The sequence below is a fragment of the Girardinichthys multiradiatus genome, chromosome 14 (genome assembly GCF_021462225.1).
Source record: "Girardinichthys multiradiatus isolate DD_20200921_A chromosome 14, DD_fGirMul_XY1, whole genome shotgun sequence".
NCBI classification, from domain to species: domain Eukaryota; kingdom Metazoa; phylum Chordata; class Actinopteri; order Cyprinodontiformes; family Goodeidae; genus Girardinichthys; species Girardinichthys multiradiatus.
The window spans coordinates 13,841,158-13,863,759 of NC_061807.1; the positions used below are offsets into that span (position 1 = coordinate 13,841,158).

A 22,602-nucleotide genomic window follows, 5' to 3' on the forward strand; every position below is an offset into this window, starting at 1 on the left:
AAGAAAGCACTTAGAGCAGACACAAGTGATAAACAATATAAAAGTATTAAAAACCCTGACACAGACAAAAGAAACACAATTTCATGATTTAATTTTCTTACATTTAATTTAATTCAATATTTTTAAAATGATAAACAAATTGAATGATGTTTCTTACTAATTATTAAAGAAATAATTTTTAAAAACCACATTAAGTCTTTTGTGAAATCCGCCTACAACCATTTTAAAAACACTGCCACCATTAAGAGATTTCTGTCAAGACTAAGAAACAGTATAGCATGCTTTTACCCTTAGTAGTCTAGATATAATAGTGTCTTTACAGGTGTCTATAAAATAAATCCATCAGGCAGCTGCATCAGGGAAATACGTCAAATCACAGCATTTGCCTAAAAACTGCACTGGCACCCTGTTTGTCAAAGGATGCATTGACCTACAGTGCAAAGCACTGAATGTTCTCCGGGCTTTAATACATTTTGTTGTTACTTTTCAGAGATGAACGATTAAGACCCTTCCACCCAACTAAACAAGGGAGGCATAATTTGGTTTCTATGTTCCTCAACTTTAGGAACAACTCTCTGAAAACTATTTATTAGAAATTTCTAAGATACTTGTAAACAAATCCATGCCAGATTAGCCATATCTTTTTTCAGTCGTGAGCTGTCACCTGTGCCCTCTGCCCTGCAATGAGTTACACATTTCAGACTAAGGAAGGGCACATCTCTTTATTGTTATTCCATTATTTCAACCTAATAAACTTAAACGAGCATGCTGCTGTATTAGGTTTTGGGCTATAAATGTACTGACAGGAAATTATAAACTATGTCATATAAAAAAAACAACTAAGAATGTTCTATGCATTTTACTGGTTTTCCCAGCTGCTTCGCCCGGGAATCTATGCATCAACCTAATTTAAGAATTTTCTTATATAGCGAGGTACTTTTTCAAGCTGGAGTGACGGTGGATCAGGTGGTATGAGTTCGTCCTGTAACTGGTGGGTTGCCGGTTCAAATCCCCGCTCCATCCGTCTCAGTCGTTGTGTCCTTGGGCAAGACACTTCACACACCTTGTGTGTCGATGGTGATCAGTGGGGCCGATTGTATGGCAGCATCACTTCTGTCAGTCTGCCTGAGGGCAGCTGTGGCAACAATGTAGCTCACTGCTGTCAGTGTGTGAATGGGTGGATGACTGATTGTTGCGTAAAGTGCTTTGAGGTCTCTGGGGACTTAATAAAGTGCTATACAAGGGCAGGTTATTTACTTCAGCCTTTATTCAAGGCCTTTAAAAATAGGTAGAGGAGGAAACCCTCTTTACAGCAATTAAAAAAGTTATAGTGTTCTTTCATGTCATTGCTCTGTTTATCTCCTCCAGATATGTTGGCAAACACCTCATCACCGCTGTCATCCAAATCTTTCCTGCATGTCTGACCTTAGTTTTATTGAGCTTTGCTACATCACCAAACCAAGCTCATTCATCTTTACATCTTTAATCATTACCAGCATCATCATCCTCCTCCCGCTCAGCATCTTCATCCTCCACCATGGTTTTAAACAGTGTATGCGATCTTTATGTACAGCAGAAACAATGAGTCACTCCGACTGTTTTACCGACCACATGGTCACCATGAAGCTGATTGGTGTTGTTGGAGATATCATCGGCTATTGTGGTATCTTCAAGATGAAATTACACACATTGTCAGCAGGGAACTTTCTTGTGGCCATTTCTTGGTAGGGAGAAACATTTTTTCATGTCCTTACATGTGTGGAGCAGTACCTGGCTCTCATTCATCCCATCACTTACTTGACACTTAGAAAGGAAAAGGGCTCATAATCAGAAATGTCATCATAGGTTCCATCTGGCTGCTTTCCTTTGCAGAGACTTGTTTATTTATCTTAGATAAAAATATCAGCAACTCTCTCTACGTTTTGAATTTATTTTAGTTAATATTAGCAGTAACGGTTGTTACCTTCTGCAGCATTGTTGTTCTCTATGTTCTCATCCGTTCAAATCCAGGAGAAAAGCAGCACAAGAGGCAGGTTGACCAATCAAAGCATAGGCTTTTTTATTATTGTGACCATACTGGGAATGTTGGTGTTGAGGTTTGCATGGAATGTGCTTGGGGAAGTCCTGTACTCCTCAGGAAGAATTCAAGACTGTATCATGTTGGCTGTTAGTAACTGGTTCAATTTGCCCTGCGGTCTCATGTTGCCTCTTCTGTTTCTGCACAAAACAGAAAAAATGTTTGCACAAAAAAAATAATTTCTCCAGGGTAGCTGCTGTACTTGTATCATCATGGGAAAAGATACACCAATTACATTAAAGCTAGATAATGGGCATCAAAAAAATAAAAATAAATCATTTTCCTCCAAAACATGTCTTTTTATTTTTAATATGTATTATTAATTTACAGCAAAAAGTGAGTTCAGTCTATGTCCACATAATTTGGACTTTAGTTTAAAATAAAGTGAATCAAAACCCATCTAGAATATTTAAATCAGTATGTTTATTTGCATTCACATGTTTTTTGTTATTAATGTTCTCAGGCTAAATGAATTAAACCAATAAATCACTGATTTTGTGATTGCAGTGTCTGTATGTATCAGTCATCTTTAGCACTCATTAATTGCATATTTTGGATTTTAATACACTAATGATGATAAGCACATATTAACGGACACCCATCTTGACTCTGATTTCTGACCTTCTTTCTGCTGGGATACAGAGACAGACTCTTGATGACTGAAATCTGATCCAACATAATACTTTAATACATAAATTATGTTTTTCTGTTTCACTGTCTTTTTTTTTTGTTTTATTTTTCTATTTGATTAATGTTTTCAGCATTTCCTTGTTATGATCTTAAATTCTTTCTGAAAATGCTTTTTCATTTGAAATATGGTGAAGATTTGCTTCCATAGAAAACAAAAGATGATTATAATGTATTTTCATGCTGTGAAGACAGATTTACTGCGTGGCATTCTTAAATAGGACTCAATGGTTTAGGCAAATGTATCATTGGTCTACTCAGAGAGGGTTTTCAGAAAAAAAAAAAACTGATGTTAACAGCTTTGAATAAAATGATAAATAGAACTTAAAAAGAAAAATGTGTAAACCAGCCATCTTTAATCTCCTTATAAAAACCAAATGAAATATTGAAGGTGACACTCATGTTTTATCAAGATGTAATCTTATCAGAATTCAACAGAAATTAATATTAAAAATGCTATAGGTGTGTACTCAGATCAAATAAAGTCACTCAGCAGTGGCGGTTCTGGTTTATTTTATTCAAATTGACTGCATATGAATTGTTGCTTCATTAAAGGTGGTTTTGTTTAATTGAGCTCTGAGGCATGAAAGCATCTGACTGACAAATTAAGCTGAATATTGTTTTATCTGAGTCACTTCAGATCAGTCCAGTCTATTGATGCATATCCCCGTCCTCTTTGCTAAGAAAATAAGAGTTTTAGTGTGTTTTCAAAGTTTTATTTAGTCTCACTAATAGTGTGTAATTACATCTAAACAGGTGTTTTCATTTGATGAAGTGTCATGTTGTGTATTATATAGTAACAGATAATGGGAATAATGGCTGTGATGCATGACCACAAGAAGGTCTGTACTAATTAAAATACATCTTAGAATATTTAGTGTTAAAACATATTACATTGAGTCATATTTTGTGATTGTTTAATCTGTGTGAATTCCCACATGGAGATCATCTGTCTCCAGGTGGCAGAAAGAGAGAGCGTAAGAAGAAAAGTTCATGATATCTAATAAGGACTAGAAAAATAATTTGTTCTGTCATGTTCTGAACCATTTTTTATGTTGTTTGATTTATAAGCATGCAATGTTGGATTTCTTATTATGATTTTAGTTACTTGTATTATTGTATTTTGTTCAAGTTCTCATGTTCAGCGTTCATGCCAGCTCTAGCTACTTGTTTACATAATATGCAAGTGATTGTGTCACATTCAGCCCCTAAAGAAGCTGGACTCCATCCTCCTCCCTGCAATCACTAGTCATATTCAATAGATGGGAATATGAGGCTCGTTTGTCAGATTAAAAGTACCTTTTTAAAAATTACAACTTTATGCAGGTATTAAACATACCTGCCCACATTTCTATAATAGAAATGTTTTTTATTGGTCTGGTGTAAAATTCTGATCTTAATTGTCAGTAGCTGTATGCAGGAAATCACCATAATTAACAGCCTGAAAACATTAGTCTGTATGTAATCAATCTATATAATGTGTTTAAAGTTGCTATAATAATGAACTTTTCAATAATGTTCCGATTTTATAAATATGACTGTACATGACAACTGGATTACTTGCAAATCCTGCTTTAATAAAAACAAACAGACAATTACCCAAAGGCCACAGCTGTGTGTGTGAGAAATATCATTTATTTATTTAGATATCGTCAGATCAGATTAACATGCAAATGTTTTTTATACCTTTTGCTTATTTAGACTCATTAATCCAGAGTTAAATACACACTTAGGGAATAATATGCTTGCTACAATTAGCAATTGAAGCAAATTACATGTAAAGGAGGTATGAAATAGATTTGGGTTATTTTTATTACTTTTTTATTTTTATTTTGTATTTAGTAGGTACAAAGCACATTAGTTAACAATGTGTAAATGCACCAGAATTAGCCAAAAGCCTGTTTTCCATCGGTTGTCCCTGGACAAAGCACAATTTGTCTTGCTAAAAACAAAGGTTATACAATCAAAGTTAAAATGACTAAACTACACAAATGTTTCAGTCAATAAAAAAGAAAAAAGAAAATACAATCAATACAAACAATAAATACAATAAATACATAAGGAAACTACACACAATTTTCATAAAATGTGTAAGAAGTAATTAAAACTAAATTAATTAATTATGGACAGTTGTTTTGTTTAACAATTGTTAACTGTTAGTTTGGAACCAGTCTTTAAGGAGAACACTTCATACTCCCACAACAAAGTGAGTGAGTAGATGCTGAAAGCAAAGCGAAAGCTTAACTTTAATTGTTTTAGATTTGAGTCCACCTTTGATACAGATAATAAAAATGTTACCCTGCAATAAAAGGTGTGTATAGTCAAAATAAAAACATGGCTAATTGTGTTAAGAAGATATCTGCTTTCCTGCTACTAATTTTACAAACCATTAACCATTACTCCATTAAGACAAGCAGCAAAGGTCTCTGGGATCGGGACTCAAACCCAGGACGACTGCATTGAGCGCTATAGCTTCTAAATGTGGTACACTCTCTGCCGCTAAGCCACCATGCTCCTTTCATTGTTTTAATTGAAATGTAGTCCTCATTGGAATTTCTTCTTAGACAGAAAATTGTCTGTTCTGTGCAGAAAAAGAAGCTGTAACACCAGAGTGCTTGGCAGATTAAACCAGCCATCAATTGTCATAGTGACACAATCAGAGTATTTGGACACATGCAGTATGGCCCAACAGATATCAAAGGCAAATCTTAACAGCAGCGCTCCTAATATGGCCATAGTCGTGTAAAATGCTTTTTTCTTTGACTGGTCAGCCCTCTCACTGCCCCCAGCCTGCTCCCCCAGTCTGGGACGTAACAAAACATTCAAAACAGAAAGATTACAAAAGGAGACAACTGCTACAGATAAGACCAAAGTGCAAAACTGAAAGATGAAAGAAGTCTGGTTGGTTGTTAAATTAATCAATAAAAGGGTAAGCAGCCAAAGGCAGCATATAATTATATTTCTGATTCTGATCCAGCTTCTCTTTCTCAGATTCAGATATCTGATGGGATGAATGACAGCCAGGTAGCGCTCCAGGCATGTCACAACGTGAAAGAATATCTCTCCAAACCATGTAAAGGTAAACATGTAGGTCCCTACTGCTAATAAACCCAGTGCGTCTTCCTTGTAAATAGCACAAAGAGTAAGGACATACCCAGTGACACCAATTAGCTCCATGCCTGCCAGGTGGTAGGTGAAGCAGTCTGAGTGACTCATTGGTGCTGCTGAGGAGGTGGAGCGCCAAATCCATTGTTTCAAACCATAATAAAGGATGAACAAAGAGAGGGGAAGGTGAAGACAAACAGTGATGATTAAATACAAGATGAAAACGGTGGAGGTTGGTCTGGAGATGATGCAGAACATGAATGAAGACAAGAAGGAGTTCAAGAAGGAAAGCTGTGGATGACAAGCAGTTTCATTGTAGGTTGAAGTGGAGGATTCCTGCATACCTAGAGAAGAAAAACACAATTCAGTCTAATAAAATGCAAGGAAATATTTTACATGTAATTTTAAGTGTTAAAGTTTGTTCTAGCAAAGGAGGGGCAGTATCTCTCAAAATACATTTGCATCTTCTATTTGCAAATTGTATTGATTGTTCCATTTTTAATCAATTTAGCATAAGGATTGTGCTGCAATTCGGAATGTATGTTCACTTTAAAAAAAAAACCTTAACCAGCAAGGTTTGTTGCAGGTCTCTTAAAATATAGATCGTATTGTATTTGAGAGGTAAATAAGGCATCCCATTTTACATCGGTACAGAATGGTGATTGTCCTGGATATTATTTTTGTTTTACTCAAATTTTGTAATTAATCTGTTGAGGTATAAAGCTGCTTTCACACTGCATGCAAAAGTGGCCAAAATCCGACCTTTTGCTCATGTGTGACGTAAATCTTTACGACAGTCTGAACAATCCACTTTTTTCAAATTATACCCAGATCCTGAGCTAGCTCAGTCTGAATGGTCATGTCAAAGTTCATAAAATTTTATGTCATTGATGTGTCACAGACTCATAATGCTGCTCTACAGCAGGTGGGAAGCAGCAAGGTCAAAGGTGAACAATCAATGAAATTAGCAGGGCAGATGCTCTGACAGTTGTTCTGCTTGTTAACTGCACGCTGATGTCATTTTTTTCAAGATTGAAGTTTTAAATGTCTCCCTTTATTCACGGTCTGTCCTGTACAATGCTATTTACATACTGTATGCATCAAAGAATTACATTAAATGTCTGCTTCTGGTTACTAGAATCTGATTTGCAGCAGTATCTACGCATGTATCAGCAGACCTTGCTGATGGGGCCAGTCACAATTTGGTAGGTTTTGTGGACCAGAATGTGGGATTCTGCTTAGTTTTTCTAAGTAAATTTCTTTTTTTTTCTCATTTTCCATGGAAATAATTCTGCCACTGGACAAAATGCTGCTTGTTAGAATTATCTCTTTGTCGGGTTATTTATTCTTGTTGAATGTCGTGCATTTTGCAGCTCTGCTTTTGCTCTATGTTGTGGGTCTGGTTTTCCCAGAGGCTCAATCCTCAATAGATACAGAAAGATACAGTATGTGAGCTGTAACTCCCAAATGGGTTCTAATTTTCTTTTTAATACAGTTTTGCCACCATCAGTATGTAATCAAGTTTTCTGAATAGCATATTTCTAGAATTGCGCCGCTCAAGGTGGCAGCAGGTTGGAGTAGCTCTGTTACTTTTGATTCTGATTTATTCTTTTTTGGGAACTATTCCTCTTGTGGTGGATACAGTTGATTTTTTTTGGACTACTGTCCACTCCGGTGTCGGATGCTGTGCAGCTTGGAGGATTTTTCTTGATACTTTCTATTTTTGGACATTTGTTATGATGCATTGCCATGGCAACGGGGTTGTTTCTTACAACTGGGTGCAGCTGATTAATATCTCAAAAGCTCAAATAATACTTCAACTACAACCCCAAATCCCTGATGAGTTGAAAAGGAGACGCCGTGGATGCAGAGCAGGAGCTAAGAGAAGAGAAAGAAGGAGGAAGTTCAAACCATCTCTTCCGTCGATTATGATGGGCAATGTGAGATCGTTGGGAAACACGTTGGATGAACTCCAAGCCCTACAAAGGACCCAGCCAGAGTACCGGGCATGCAGTATCATGTGTTTTACTGAGACATGGCTGCAGGATCATATCCCCGACTCCAGCGTCTCTCTGCCGGGCTTTTTAACCATACGAGCAGACAGAGACTTAAAGAGGAGCGGCAAATGTAAAGGAGGTGGACTGGCAGTATTTGTGAACAACAGATGGTGTCATCCAGGACATGTTACTGTGAAATGTCAACTCTGTAGTCCAGATATTGAACTGTTGGCAGTAAGTTTCCATCCATATTATTTACCCAGAGAGTTCACCAGTGTTATTTTGGCAACAGTTTAGGTTCCACCTTCCGCTGTTGCCGACACTGCATGTGATGCCATCAGCTCAGTTGTTGCTAAGCTACAGACACAAAACCCCAATGCTTTTGTGGCAATTTCTGGTGATTTTAACCATGCTTCACTCTCTGCTACACTTCCAACGTTTCAACAGTTTGTCAGCTGCTCTACCAGAGAAAACAAAACATTGGATTTGTTTTATGCAAATGTCAAGGACTCATACATCTCTACAGCAAGACCTCCTTATATTTCTCTGCTCGAAATATAAGCCCCTTGTTCAGAGGCAACCTGTAATAAAGAGGACTGTGAGAAAATGGTCACAGGAAGCTGAAGAAGCTCTGCAAGGTTGCTTTGAGGCTACAGACTGGGATGCACTGTGCCAGCCACATGGAGAGGACATCAATGCCATGACTGAGTGTGTAACTGACTATATAAACTTCAGTGTGGATAACATCATCCCCACCAGAACCGTGAGATGCTTCCCCAATAACAAACCCTGGATCACCAGTGACCTGAAGGACCTGCTTAACAAGAAAAAAAGAGCCTTCATAGAGGGAGACAGAGAATTATTGAGGAGTTTACAGAAGCAATTTAAAGTCAAGATAAGAGACAGCAAGGAGGTGTACAAGAAGAAGCTGGAGAGTGAGCTCCAGCAAAACAATATCAGAGATGTGTGGACAGGGATGAAGAAGATCACAGGCTTCAAGCAGAAGGATGATCAGACCGATGGACGTCTGGACAGAAGCTCAGCATCCTCCTCTCCTGCTCACAGCCAAACAGACATCCCACCCTCCTTTGACCCACAGCTGTCCAGTAACACCTCACATTTTTTATCTTCCACCTCAGCCCTAGACCCTTCTACATGCCATCAACCATATCAGAAGATGCTGATGCTTCCTTTGCTTCCCCCTTCCACCTGTGTGTCTCAAGAAGTCAGGTGAAGAGACAACTGGAGAGACTGAATAGGAATAAGGCTGCAGGTCCAGATCATGTCAGCCCTAGAGTCCTGAAGGCCTGTGCAGAGCAGCTCTGTGGGATTCTGCAGCACCTCTTCAACCTTAGCCTGGCCCAGAAGAAGGTTCCGGTGTTGTGGAAGACCTCCTGTCTTGTTCCGGTACCAAATAAAACTCACCCATCAGTCCTCAATGACTATAGACCTGTTGCCCTGACATCTCACATCATGAAGGTCCTAGAGAGACTCCTGTTGGCCCACCTGAGTAAGCAAACAGTAAACCATCAGGACCCCCTTCAGTTTGCTTATCGCTGTGGAGTTGGAGTTGAAGATGCCATCATACACCTGCTTCAACAAACCCACTGTCATCTGGACAAAGCCAGCAGCACTGTGAGGATCATGTTTTTTGATTTATCCAGTGCATTTAACACAATTTAACCTGATTTGCTTTGTCAGAAACTCCAGAAGACTCAGGTGGAGGCCTCAACAATCTCCTGGATTAAAGACTACCTGACAAACAGACCACAGTTTGTGAGACTGAAGGGTTGTGAGTCTAACCAGGTAGTCAGCAGCACAGGAGCACCACAGGGGACTGTACTCTCACCATTCCTTTTCACTCTGTACACCTCAGACTTCCAGTACAAGACAGACTCCTGTCATCTGCAGAAATACTCGGATGATTCTGCAGTCGTGGGGTGGATCAGAGATGGACAAGAAGCTGAGTACAGGAAGGTGGTGGACCGCTTTGTGGCATGGTGTGGAAACAATCATCTCATTTTGAACATGACTAAAACAAAGGAGATGATTGTAGATTTTAAGAGAAACAGGAATAAGTCAAACACTATTTCTATCATGGGAGAAGAAGTGGAGGTGGTGGAGGAGTATAAATACCTTGGTGTTCACTTGGACAACAGACTGGAGTGGAGATGCAACTGTGAAGCCATCTACAAGAAGGGACAGAGCAGACTGTACTTCTTGAGGAAGCTTAGGTCCTTTGGTGTTTGCAGCAAGATGCTGCACATCTTCTATAAGTCTGTTGTGGAGAGTGTGATCTCTTCTACCATCATCTGCTGGGGAAGCAGCATCAGAACCAGGGACTTAAAAAAGCTCAACAAGCTGATAAAAAAGGCTGGCTCTGTTCTGGGGACTCCTCTGGAACCTCTGGAGATCATTGTGGAAAGACGGATTCTTCATAAAATGAAGAACATTATGGAGAACTCTGAGCATCCTCTTCATGAGACTGTCCTACAACAACAGAGTGTCTTCAGTCAGAGGCTTCTTCAGATCTGCTGTAAGATGGAGCGCTACAGGAGATCCTTCCTGCCCACAGCCATCAGCATCTACAACGGCTCTTTGAAGAAACCTACATAATATGAGCTATAACAACATTTAATTTCCCTTTGGGATTAATAAAGTATTTTTGAATTGAATTGAATTAAAGCTCATATTAAAGCTCAAAGTAGCTAGAGACAGCTCTGGTAGGATCAGGAAGGTACAAGGCATTGACAGGTGATGGTGAATGTGAGTTTTGAACTGGCAACAGAGGCTGATAAGGCAGAGGCTGGTGACATCAGGGGTGCCTTAGGGAACCTTTTAAAGTTTCCTTAAGGCACCCCTTTCTTTACGGTGTAGTGTGCACACAAGGCTAGGGTAGCTAATAAGGGGTGGAGACAACTGTGAGAGACCCAAAATATATATGAGGTATATTATAATATCTAGAAACAAAAATGCAAAATACAGATAAGCAACTTAAAATATGCAGAAAACACAGAAAACTCGACCAAGGCACACAACATTTAACAAAGACTTTAACAATAGGATAAATGTGTTGTAATTATCAATTCTTGTGAAATAAAATAAATTTTTTATATGTTTCAGTTTTTTAATAAGTTTCTGGTTTACAAAGGAAACACCATTCAGAAACAGACCATACACACTAATTAAAACTGTCATTTATAGCGTTGTGAACTTAAATAAGACAGAAAGAAAAAAAAAAAATTATTTTTGTAGTTTTGTTTAGGCACCAGCTACCCCGTGACCCACTATGGAATAAGCGGTAGCAAATGACTGACTGACTGACTGTTTAGTTTGTCTTGTAAACATCTCAATATCTAAATACGACCTAATTTGACAACACAGCCTTTTTGCTTTAAATGTCACAGTAATTAATTAAGAAGTGTTTCTACAGCTAAATAGGCATTTATGTCTACAGAAATTCAAATGTATTTTTGACTGAAGCCTCATTGTATAAGAGAGAAAAATACATAAATATTTTAATAATTTCAAATACATAAGAAAACTAACCTTATTGTTTTCATAAGCTTCCTCACTCCTTTTCTGTCTCCTGGTTGAACTGATGCTCTGGTGGAAATCTGCCGCTCCACCTACCTCTCCGTCTTTCAGTATTCTACTCAGACATTGTTTATTTGCATTAATTAAATGCCATGTCATACAGATGAAAATACAACTGACTAACTACATGCGGGTTTTTTATTTTTTTATTTGTGACACATAATGGTTGGTGTTTTGCTTTCTGTTTTTAAAACATTCAACATTTGAATGAATATCTAAAACTGTTTTCTATATTGGAAATCAACAAAAGAACAAGTTTGGATTCATGATTTTTTATTTTTTTATTTTAGCAGTTTACATTACATAATAATCATTTCATCAGCAAACTCCATTTGGATGATTTTGTTTTATTATTTTATGATTATTTATTTATAAACCCCAGTCTAGATAATATTAAATGTAGGAGGTGTGTCGTAACCGTTTAAGAGACCTCATGCTTCTATATATGAAAAATGTTCTTGGTGGGGCTGATGTAACAATACATTTATGTACCTACCACAGTATATCAAATGGAATCAACAGTGAGACGACGAATACAACTGAACAGCATGCCGGCGCAATACTAGTTCAAAAGCACCACAAAACCTAAGACAGTCAATGAGTTTAGATAAATTATGACAATTCTTATCAACCTCTTTATTGTGTCTTCTTACCGCAACACGGTGTCCATCATCCAGCTGCGCCGCTATGCTAATCTTTACAAGCACAGCTGGCTTGATACAGTTTTCCATATGAACGTTTGATTGTTCATGCTGCTTAATGCGTTCAGAGAGATGGTTCAAGTCGGTTTGTCCTGACTGTGTACACGTTATATAACATTTGGTGAGAATGCAGGGAAACAGAAAAGTGCATTGGCTATTCCACAGCCGGTCAGCCACGACTTGCGCTTGAACCAACTCTTCCAAAAACTCCGGTTGTAGACTTTATTTTTCTCCTTGGTCTGCTGGTTGATGATAATGTCGAGCTTGTCGGGTCCCAACTACCTGAACCTGGATTTTCTTCTCCACTGTCCTTCTTGCGAACGGGTAGATAAATAAGGATCTCAGTAAATTCAGTGGAAGCTGCACCTCGCTCAATAAGTTTGCCATCATCCTTCCGATTGACTGCGCCACACAAGATTTTTTTAACCTACGAGGGGCAATGTTTTCAGTATCCTAAAGCCATGAAACAGTGCGTCAATGATTGGCCATATTTTTATTCATTTGCCCTAGAAACTGTACACAATTGGCTATTCGGCTGCACCGCTGGGGCACTCTAAACAGTGCCCCATGATGGAAACATATCTGTCTGTGGAAATTCACTGGTAAATGAATATCAGTAGGTGGGAAATGTACTTTACATATATTTCTTATTATATAGACGCACACTTTAGTAAGTAAAACTGATATATAAGAGAATTTGTAAAGAAATATTTGACATTTCCCCCTGTTTTATTAGGGAGAGTGGTGCCCCAGCGCCACCTATGCCACTCATAGTCATGCTAGCAGAGTTAGTATGGTTGTTGATTTATTTGTTTATTTAATTATAGATCCATTGGAAGAGATAAGCATGGAAAGTGTCTCTGCTATTTGGTAGAACTGACTTGCACCTTTAGGTAATGTTTGACCCAATCACTTCAAAGCAACAATGTCCCCATTATCAAATTCATCTGCTCATTCCTTTCTGTGTGTCTATACTATATAATTCAATTCATATATATATATATATATATATATATGTGTATCTATCCCACAGGCTGGCCCCCTTTTTTTTTTTGTTATGGGGGCCAAACACTTACACAGTTATTTATAGAATAGTTTGTTTTATTTCAGGTATTTTTCTTGTTTCAACATCTCAATATGTTACCAATTAAATATATAAATAGAAAAAAGCTGCATTTTGAGTGAAAAAGAGAAAGAATCATTAAAGTCTTGACCATTTATCCATTATACTTTTTATCTGGAAATAAATAAAATCCCTCTAAAGTTATTAACAGGAATGCTTTACTGAAGGCTTAAAAAAAAAAGTCAAAAGAGCAACAAGTCTAATTCATTTAATACATTTAATTCATTCTTGGCACTTTCTTTGTGAAACATAATACCTCATGTTTTGCTTTGTGGTTTTAAAACATTCAATATTTGAATGAATGCTGTATATGTTTAATTTTCACCTGTCTATTGCAGGATGTCTAAAAGCTAATGTCTATCTAAAACTGTTTTCTATATTGGAAATCAACAAAACAATCAGTTTGGATTAATGATTTGTTTTATTTTACAGTTTAAATTACATCATATTTCCAGAAGGCTGCATTTAGATGAGTTTGTTTTCGTTATTTTATAGTAACTTATTTATAAACCCTAACTTAGATAATATTAAATGTATGAGGTGTGTCATTACGGTCTAAGAGACAGCGTGCCATCCTAGCAGAGTTAGTATGGTTTGTAATTTATTTGTTTATTTATTTATAGATTCATTGGAACAGATACAAATGGAAAGTATCTCTGCTATAAAACAGAATTGACTTGCACCTTTAGGTAATGTTTGACCCAATCACTTTAAAGCAACAAGGACTCCATTATTAATTTCCTCTGCTCATTCCTTTCTGTGTATCTATACAATATCTATATCTATATGGGTATCTATCCCACAGCCTGGCCCCATTTACTTTTTTTAATATGAGTGCAGTGCTCACGCTGATGGGATGTTTTTCTTACAAAACAGACATCTTCCTGTTCGGTATAGAAAGAGCAGTGGCAACATCAGACTGCTTGGCAAACTAAACCACACATCCACTGTCATCGTGACACAATCCGTATTCCCCTTTGAGACATACACTATTGTCCAAAAGAGGCCCCAAGCAAACCTCAACACCAGTGTACCCAGTATGGCCACAATAGTGTAGAATGCCCTCCGTTTTGATTGGTCAGCCCTCTCCCTGCCTCCACCCTGCCCACCCGGGCCTGGACGTATTAAAACACTCAAAACAGAAAAGTTACAAAAGGAGACAACTAAAAGACAGAAAATCACAAAGCAGAAAATTACTACCAAAAAATGTTTGACTGTTACTAAAATTACCCATGAAAGGCAAAGTAGCCAGACAAAGCCAGTAATTACAGTTCTGATTCTGATCCATCTTTCATTTCTCAGGTTTAGATAGATGATGGGATGAACAACAGCCAGGTAGTGCTCTACACATGTCAACATATGGAAGCACATTTCTCCAAACCATGTGATGGAGTATATTAGGATACTACTTTGTAAGAAGAGTGTGTTTTCCATGTAGATGGCACAAGAAGAAACGATATAACCAATGACACCAATCAGCTCCATGCCGGCCAAGTGGTAGGTGAAGCAGTCGGAGTGACTGATTGGTGTCGCTGAGGAGGTGGAGGTCTTTCTCCACTGTTGAAGACCATGATAGAGTATGAATACTGAGAGAGGAAGGTGAAGACAGGTGTCAATGATGACAAACATAAGAAAGATGGTGGAGCTTGGTCTGGAAACGAGGCAAATCACGTATAAAGACAAGAAGAAGTTCATGGGGGGAAGTTCTGGGTGAGGAGCAGATTCATTGTAGGTTGAAGAGAAGGTCATCAACATATCTACAAGAAAAAAAATCGATTACATCTAGTAAAATGCAATAAAATAAATTAAATGTAACTTAAACTGTTAAAGTTGTTCCCTGAAAAGAATTTATAAAACCTTCATCAAACAAGGGTTGGTAATACTACTTTAAAATCCAGTATATATTTATAGGGTCTTGTAAAAGTATTCATACCAGATGCACGTTTTAACATTTGTAACGTCACAAGAAGAAATGTCAATGTATTTAATTAGGACTTTATGTGATATGGAGTGCATTTGTATTCAGCCATGTTTACTGTGTTAATCCTTAATAAAATCCTGGACAGCAAATTCACCTAGCAGATTAAGTTTTGTTTATCTCAGTGATAAAATGAATACCAGAAGCCAGATGCCAACAGCAGAAGGAAGAAGATTTTTAAATTTGTTTTTTAAATGGACTTAATAATCAAAAATAAAATCATGGAGCTATGTTTGAAATGAATATTAAATTCTGCTCTGTGGTGAAATTCTTAGGTGCTCAATCATATTCAGTCTGAATGATTTCTTGTAAGCTGGATTGCTGTGAAAAATTCTTGCAAAGGAACTCAAAGCTGAATAACAGATGTAGCCCATCTGAACACTGCACTTCTTTAAAGCTATTACAAATAAAGAGAAACTGAAACCTTCACAAATCTGATTAGTTTTGTATTATCTTTATGTAGCCTCATGTAAAAATTAAACTTTTAGTCCTGCTCACCTTAATATATATTTGCTTAACGCTGCTGTAAGGCAAATTTCTCACTGAAGGACAACACAGGTCTGAACTGAACAGTTTGATAAGACTTTATTCCAAACATTTAAAGAAAACATACAGCACACAAAGGTTTACATTTTGAACTGCTCATCAAGGACTTCTCCTACTAGGATAGTTTGTTTTCATCTTTTATACAGTATGAATGAAAGCTTATGGTGTTTATATTTAATGATTGTAATTATTTTAGACTAAATATGTTTTGTATAAATATATAATTGATTTGTGCCTCTTAAAGAGACACTTTTAGTTCCATTAATCACAACATATTCTCTCTCATACTATTTGTCTTTTTACTATGGTATAATTATATATATTTATTTATTCATTTAGTCACACTGTTGTGCTAGACAGATGCATAAATATTACAAAAAAGACCAACCTTGTTAGTGTTTATAAGCTTCTTCTGTCTCTTAGATGAACTGCTGCTCTGGTTGAAGTTAGCATCTCAGCCTCACCTCTCTGTTTCCTAACATCCAATTCAAATATGGTTTATTTGCATTAACAAAAGCATGCCATATGGATAAAATGACAAACTGCATACATGTGATGAAGAAGCATTAATCCATCAACAGATTTGCAAACATCCCTGTGAACGTGACATCTAAACTATTAATATAGCAGCTGCTTTTGGGCATCTTCATTGGACAAAAGATACTTACATTTATCCACACAAAGACTGAAGTACAATGATATTTTAAAAAATCCTGAGATGTTTTCACAGCATTCAAAATAGATTGTAAAACAAATTACCTCTTGCATCCTCCTTCAAAAATTATTTCTCTGAAATTGTCCAGCAGGAGGCACTTTTACATAAAAATATGCTTAAAGGAACACATTAATAAAATACCTAAATGTACAAGAAGCAAACGATGATCAAATAAAACAACTATGATGGAAATAAAATGAATTGGTTATTATGGTTAATGTCAGTGATATACAGCATTTATTATATTTGAGAATATAAAGTTGGTTTATTTGTATTTAATGGGGTCTTTGGGAAGTACGTTATATAAATACTAGAAATTGAAGCTCAAGTAAACAACAAAAAGTAAAAAGAACTCCGATTCACTCAGGTTCAGATTCTTGGACATTTGTCGGTTGTGCCCAGTTTCTGTGAAAAAGACTAAAATGTTTCAAAAACAAGGCTTCAACACAAGCAAAAAGGTCATGAATCAATTCACAACTAATTTGCATCTACTTCTCTTTCTGTTACAACTTGTGAGATATAGGACCCCAGAATGCAGACTAGAAGGCAGCATGTCGGTAAGTAAAAAGGTTTAATAACAAAAACTCACTCACAGCAGGAGGCAGGAACAAAACATCTAACAGGCAGGCGAGACAGGAATGGCATGATCAAAAACAAGATTTGGTTTTAGAAATGTTTCCGCAATGACTAACTGAACAGGTGTGTATATATGGAGTGAAAACCAGGTGGAGCAAGGAGACAGATTAACTTGGAGCAGGTGAACCAAATAAACTTAATTGATAGACATAACAAAATGTGGCTGCGGCAAAACAGAGACTCTAATATACAAACAAAACCAAACATGACAAAACATGAACAAGACTAAAACATGACCATACAAATAATAAACAGAAGCATGATTCAAAATCTAAGAAGAAGAATAATAAATAATAATAATAATAAACAAAAGAACGAGTCAAAACCTTAACTGTGAAAAACATAAGAAAAAATCTGAAACCAAAAACCAAACAACCCCAAATCATAACACTTTCATTTATATTTGTAACAAATACTACATCAAGTCTCATTTATGAATTTCAGTAGACTGACAACGCAATTAAATGTCATTTATAATTTGGAAAACTTTCTTATTAAAATTATTAAATTACCCTCATCTTTTGTGGAATGAAAAATAGAAAATCCACATTACAAATTTACAAATTAAAGCCGCGTTGGTTTTATAATATGGTTGATTTCAATTTCAGTTAAAATGGTAGCATTTCATCAGCAGTTTAATCATTTAGTTTTGTTGTATTACGTAAGCCTCAATCTGGAAATACTGAATGTATGGGGTTTTTCAAGTTAATTTGATTAATTTTCCTAATCAGTGTGCTCTCAGACTTCCCTACAAAGGAAAAGAGGAAGTTCAAAATGCTTTGACAGAAATTAGACTGTGTGTCACTTCTTCTGTCATTTCTGGGAAATCAGAAACCTTGATCCTAGATAAAGAAAACAACAAGTCCGATCATGAACAACCAGTTTATCACCTTCATCGGATGTTTTTCTTACAACACATTTTCCTTTTCTGAGCACAAAGAGCAGAGGCACAACCAGACCGCCTGGTAGATTAAACCACACATCAGTTGTCATTGTGACACAATTGGTACTCCCTCCTGACAGACACAGCACAGCCCAAAAGAGTCCCCAAGCAAATCTCAACACCAGGACTCCCAGTATGACTAAAATAGTGTGGAATGCCCTCTGCTTTGACTGGTCAGCCCTCTCCCTGCATCCACCCTGCTCCCCCGGGCCTGAACGCCTTAAAACCTTTAAAACAGAAAAGTTACAAAAGGAGACAACTGCCAAAGAAAATATTAACATGCAAAAATGTGTGATGATGAAAAAATTCACAATCATCAAAGCTATTCCTAAAAGGCAAAGTAGCCAAATAAAGCCAAGAACAGCATTTCTGATTCTGATCCATCTTTCATTTCTCAGGTTCAAATAAATAATCGGATGAACAACAGCCAGGTAGCGATCCACACACATCAATATATGAAAAAACTCTTCTCCAAACCACGTGTAGCTGACAAGAAGGGCCCCTACTTTTAATAGACCAGGTGTTCTTCCCTTGCAAATGACACAAACAATAAGGACATAACCAATGACAGCAATGAGCTCCAAGCAGGCCAGGTGATAGGTAAAACAGTCAGAGTGACTCGTTGGTGCTGATGAGGAGTTGGAACGCTTTGTCCATCATTGGAGGGCATGGTGGAGGATTAACACAGAGAGAGAGAGGTGAAGGCAGATGCTGATTATGGCAAACATGAGGTCAGACGAATCAACAGCTCGAACAGGTAACCACCATGTTAGAGCTATCCTTGAACAAGACCCCACTCAGCCGTTAGAGGCCGCTGCAGCCAGTTCAGAGACCCAGCGTCTTCCTTTCGTCCGTGACGTCATTTCCCCCAGTCCTGAGAAATATTCAGGTGAGACCAGTGACTGTAAGGGTTTCTTGTTACAATGTTCTTTAGTGTTCAATGGTTCCCCCCACTCTATACCCCATGATGACTCTAAGATTTCTTATGTTATTGGCCTTTTGTCAGGAAAAGCACTAAGATGGGCTGAGTCCTGTTTTCCTAGTTGTGTCCAGTTTGGTTGCACATTTTCTGATTTTGAGAAGGAGTTTAGGACAAATTTTTCTTTCTGTATTGATTATGTGGCTTCAGGTCGAAAGTTATGAACTATTAAGCAGCGGGGTAGACCGCTAACAGAATTTGCTATAGATTTTTGTATCCTTGCAGCAGAATCTGGCTGGGACAGCCGGGCCCTTAAATCTGTATTTTTTCATGACCTAGATGAGACTTTAAAGGATGAGCTTGTTTTAGTGGATGAGCCAGTTATTGGAGGATTTCATTGCTAAAGCCATTAGAATAGATGGCCGGTTAAGGGAGAGGAGGAAGCCCAAAAATGAACGCAGTTATGTTTTATGGACCCAGCCAATGCTTTTGCCTACTGTTAACCCCAAGCCCCCTTCCCAAGAACTGGCAGGAGAAACTGAACCCATGAAGGTGGGTAGGGCGCACCTCACTAGCGAGGAAAGACAGAGGCGCTGGCAGGCTAGGCAATGTTTCTATTGTCGCTCCATAGAGCATCTTGTAGCCGACTGTCCTACTTGTCCTCCTCGGCCAAAAGACCAGGTCCGTCGGTAGATAGGGACACACCGGCGGACCAGACTGTTTCTCCCGAATCCCTCAGATTTTGTATCCCATTTCTACACACGAGCAGCAGACTATGAAGAAATATATTAATGAGTCCCTGGTTACCGGCCTTATTCGCCCTTCTTCATCACCCCTAGGCGAAGGTTTCTTTTTCGTCAACAAGAAGGATGGTTCTTTAAGGCCCTGTATTGATTATAGGGAGCTTAATAGCATTACGGTTAAGAACAAGTATCCCCTTCCTTTACTTTCTTCAGCTTTTGAACCTGTCCGCGAGGCCACAGTTTTCATTAAACTTTACCTTAGAAATGCCTACCACCTAGTTAGGATCTGCCAGGGGGATGAGTGGAAGACAGCTTTTAAGACCCCACTCGGACATTTTGAATACTTAGTCATGCCCTTATGCCTCTGCAATGACCCTGCTGTCTTCCAAGCACTTGTTGATGACGTCCTCAGGGATTTTCTGAACATTTTTGTGTTTGTCTACCTAGACAATATTTGGATTTTTTCTAAGGACCTGAAGACTCACCAGCATCATGTTCATCTGGTGTTACAAACACTTTTAGAGAACAAACTGTACGTGAAAGCAAAGAAATGTGAATTTCACCAGACCTCTGTAACCTTCTTAGGTTTTATTCTAGAGGGTGGACAGCTCCGTGCAGACCCAGAGAAGGTTAAGGCTATGCTGGAGTGGCCTGTTCCGGACTCACGGAAACAAATACAGAAGTTTCTCGGCTTCGCCAATTTCTACCCCCGCTTCATCTGGAACTGCAGCCAGACGACAGCACCTTCAACTAGGTGTTCTTCAGGAGAAGCTTGCCCTGGCACCCATCTTAAAACATCCAGATCCCTCCAGACAGTTCATTTTGGAAGTTGATGCCTCCGACACCAGGGTGGGAGCAGTACTATCACAACGTTCCTCTGACGACTACAAACTGCACCCTTGTGGGTATTTTTCGCATTGGTTGAGCCAAGCCAAACGGAATTATGATGTGGGTGACACGAAACTCCTTGCTATTCAGCTAGCCTTAGACGAGTGGAGACACTGGTGAGAGGGTGCCGTTCACCCTATTTTAGTCTGGACCGACCACAAGAACATGGCTTATTTACAGACTGCTAAAAGACTTAGCCCATTGGACTCTTTATTTTGCTCGGTTTAATCTAACCATCTCTTTCAGACCTGGGAGTAAGAACTCCAAGCCTGATGTTCTTTCCTGGCAGTTCGCACCAGATGACTCTGAGAAGCTACCTGAACCTATTGTGCCCCCTGCCTGGACCATCGGATCTGTGTCTTGGGAGATTGAGGAACTGGTCTCCCGAGCGCTAAGGACAGAGCCTGACCCTGGTAACGGGCCTACCAACCGTACGTATGTCCCTGCTGTGGTAAGGTCTAGGGTTATTCAGTGGTTCCACACAGCTAAGATCTCTGCACATCCAGGGGTGAGCTGCACCATTTCCCTGATTAACAGACATTACTGGTGGCCCTCTTTGCACCAGGACGTCCAGGAATGGGTGCTTGCTTGTACAGTTTGCTCAAGAAACAAGAGTAGTAACCAACCCCCAGCTGGTCTACTACAACCTTTGAGCATCCTTAAGCGTCCCTGGTCACATATAGCTTTAGATTTTGTAACTGGGCTACCCACTTCCAAGGGTATGACGGTCATTTTGTCTATTGTTGACCGTTTCTCCAAGGCTTGTCACTTAGTGCCACTTAGAAAGCTTCCCTCGACGTTGCAAACTGCCAAACATTTGGTCAAGCACGTTTTTCGCTTACACGGTATACCACAGGATATTCTGTCTAACCGAGGGCCCCAGTTTATTTCCCAGGTTTGGCGACAGTTTTTCTCAGTTTTAGGAGCCAAGGTATCACCGCAAGAGACGGCCAGCTCCTGTTTATCAGCCGGGACAAAGGGTTTGGTTATCCTCCCGGGACATCCCTCTCAAGGCCATGTCAAAGAAGTTGTGACCTAGGTTTTTTGGGCCTTACGTTATTGAGTCCTTCGTTGGTTCCTCTGCCGTTCGCCTCAGGTTGCCTTCCTCTTTACGAGTACACCCTACCTTCCATTTATCTCAGGTTAAGCCCGTAATGGACTATGGCTCCTGTCCACCCTCCACCTCTCTGCTGACGCTTCGCCTGCACTCCAAGCTCTAACCCAAGTAATTAAGAAATCATTGGACTTAACTTGTGTCTATATTCACTTTTTCTCCAGTCCGAATCCCTCTCCTCTTGGCGGATTACCTACTCCCTCCTAGTAAGAGACATTTCACATTTAAGTTCCGGTTTCGTTTATTGTACCACTTGTCGTTTTTCCTTACAGTTGTTCCTGCACATCATACCGATCCATTCTTCATAAATAAACCTTTTTCAAACTTGTACCCGTTTCCCTTGAGCGTGATTCTGCATGTGGGTCAGAGCCATACGTAACACTATGACACTTATGTTGTAGGGACTTCACCAGTGAGGGTGCACTGGGAGTTTAATTATGCATCTCATTTTAAATCACTACACGAAGGGATTTGTTGGACTGATTTGTTAGGATCTAAGGCACAAAACACTGGCTAAGATACATATCAATTTATTTCAATTTATTACCACAGAATGACAACCAAGAACTTCTTAAAAACAAGAATTGGGTGCATGACATTTATGCCATCAGCTAGGGTATACTGTGCATGTAGGCAAAGAGGGATCCCATACATTTTTGAGAATTATGCCAATGGCTCCTGACAAACTGTTTAATATCATCACTTTACTGCAGTAGCAAGGTCAACTGTCTAGACCAGAGGTTAAAAACCTTTCAGCTTCTAACAAATAACTGTCAGAAACAAACAACAACTCTTTTGCAGAAAATATCAAAAAACAGCCTCAAACGTATTAT

The 22,602-nt window shown here is 38.5% G+C and overlaps 1 protein-coding gene across 1 annotated transcript; it reads right to left on the minus strand.

The window, feature by feature from the left end:
• Nucleotides 1–13,715: 13,715 nt before the first annotated feature.
• LOC124881373 lies at nt 13,716–16,370 on the minus strand. The gene is made up of 2 exons (XM_047386956.1): nt 16,200–16,370; nt 13,716–15,044 (listed from the first exon to the last, which is right to left on the minus strand). Exon 2 carries the CDS (start codon nt 15,040–15,042, stop codon nt 14,131–14,133), a length of 912 nt encoding a protein of 303 aa, XP_047242912.1. The 5' UTR covers nt 15,043–15,044; nt 16,200–16,370; the 3' UTR covers nt 13,716–14,130.
• Nucleotides 16,371–22,602: the final 6,232 nt, after the last annotated feature.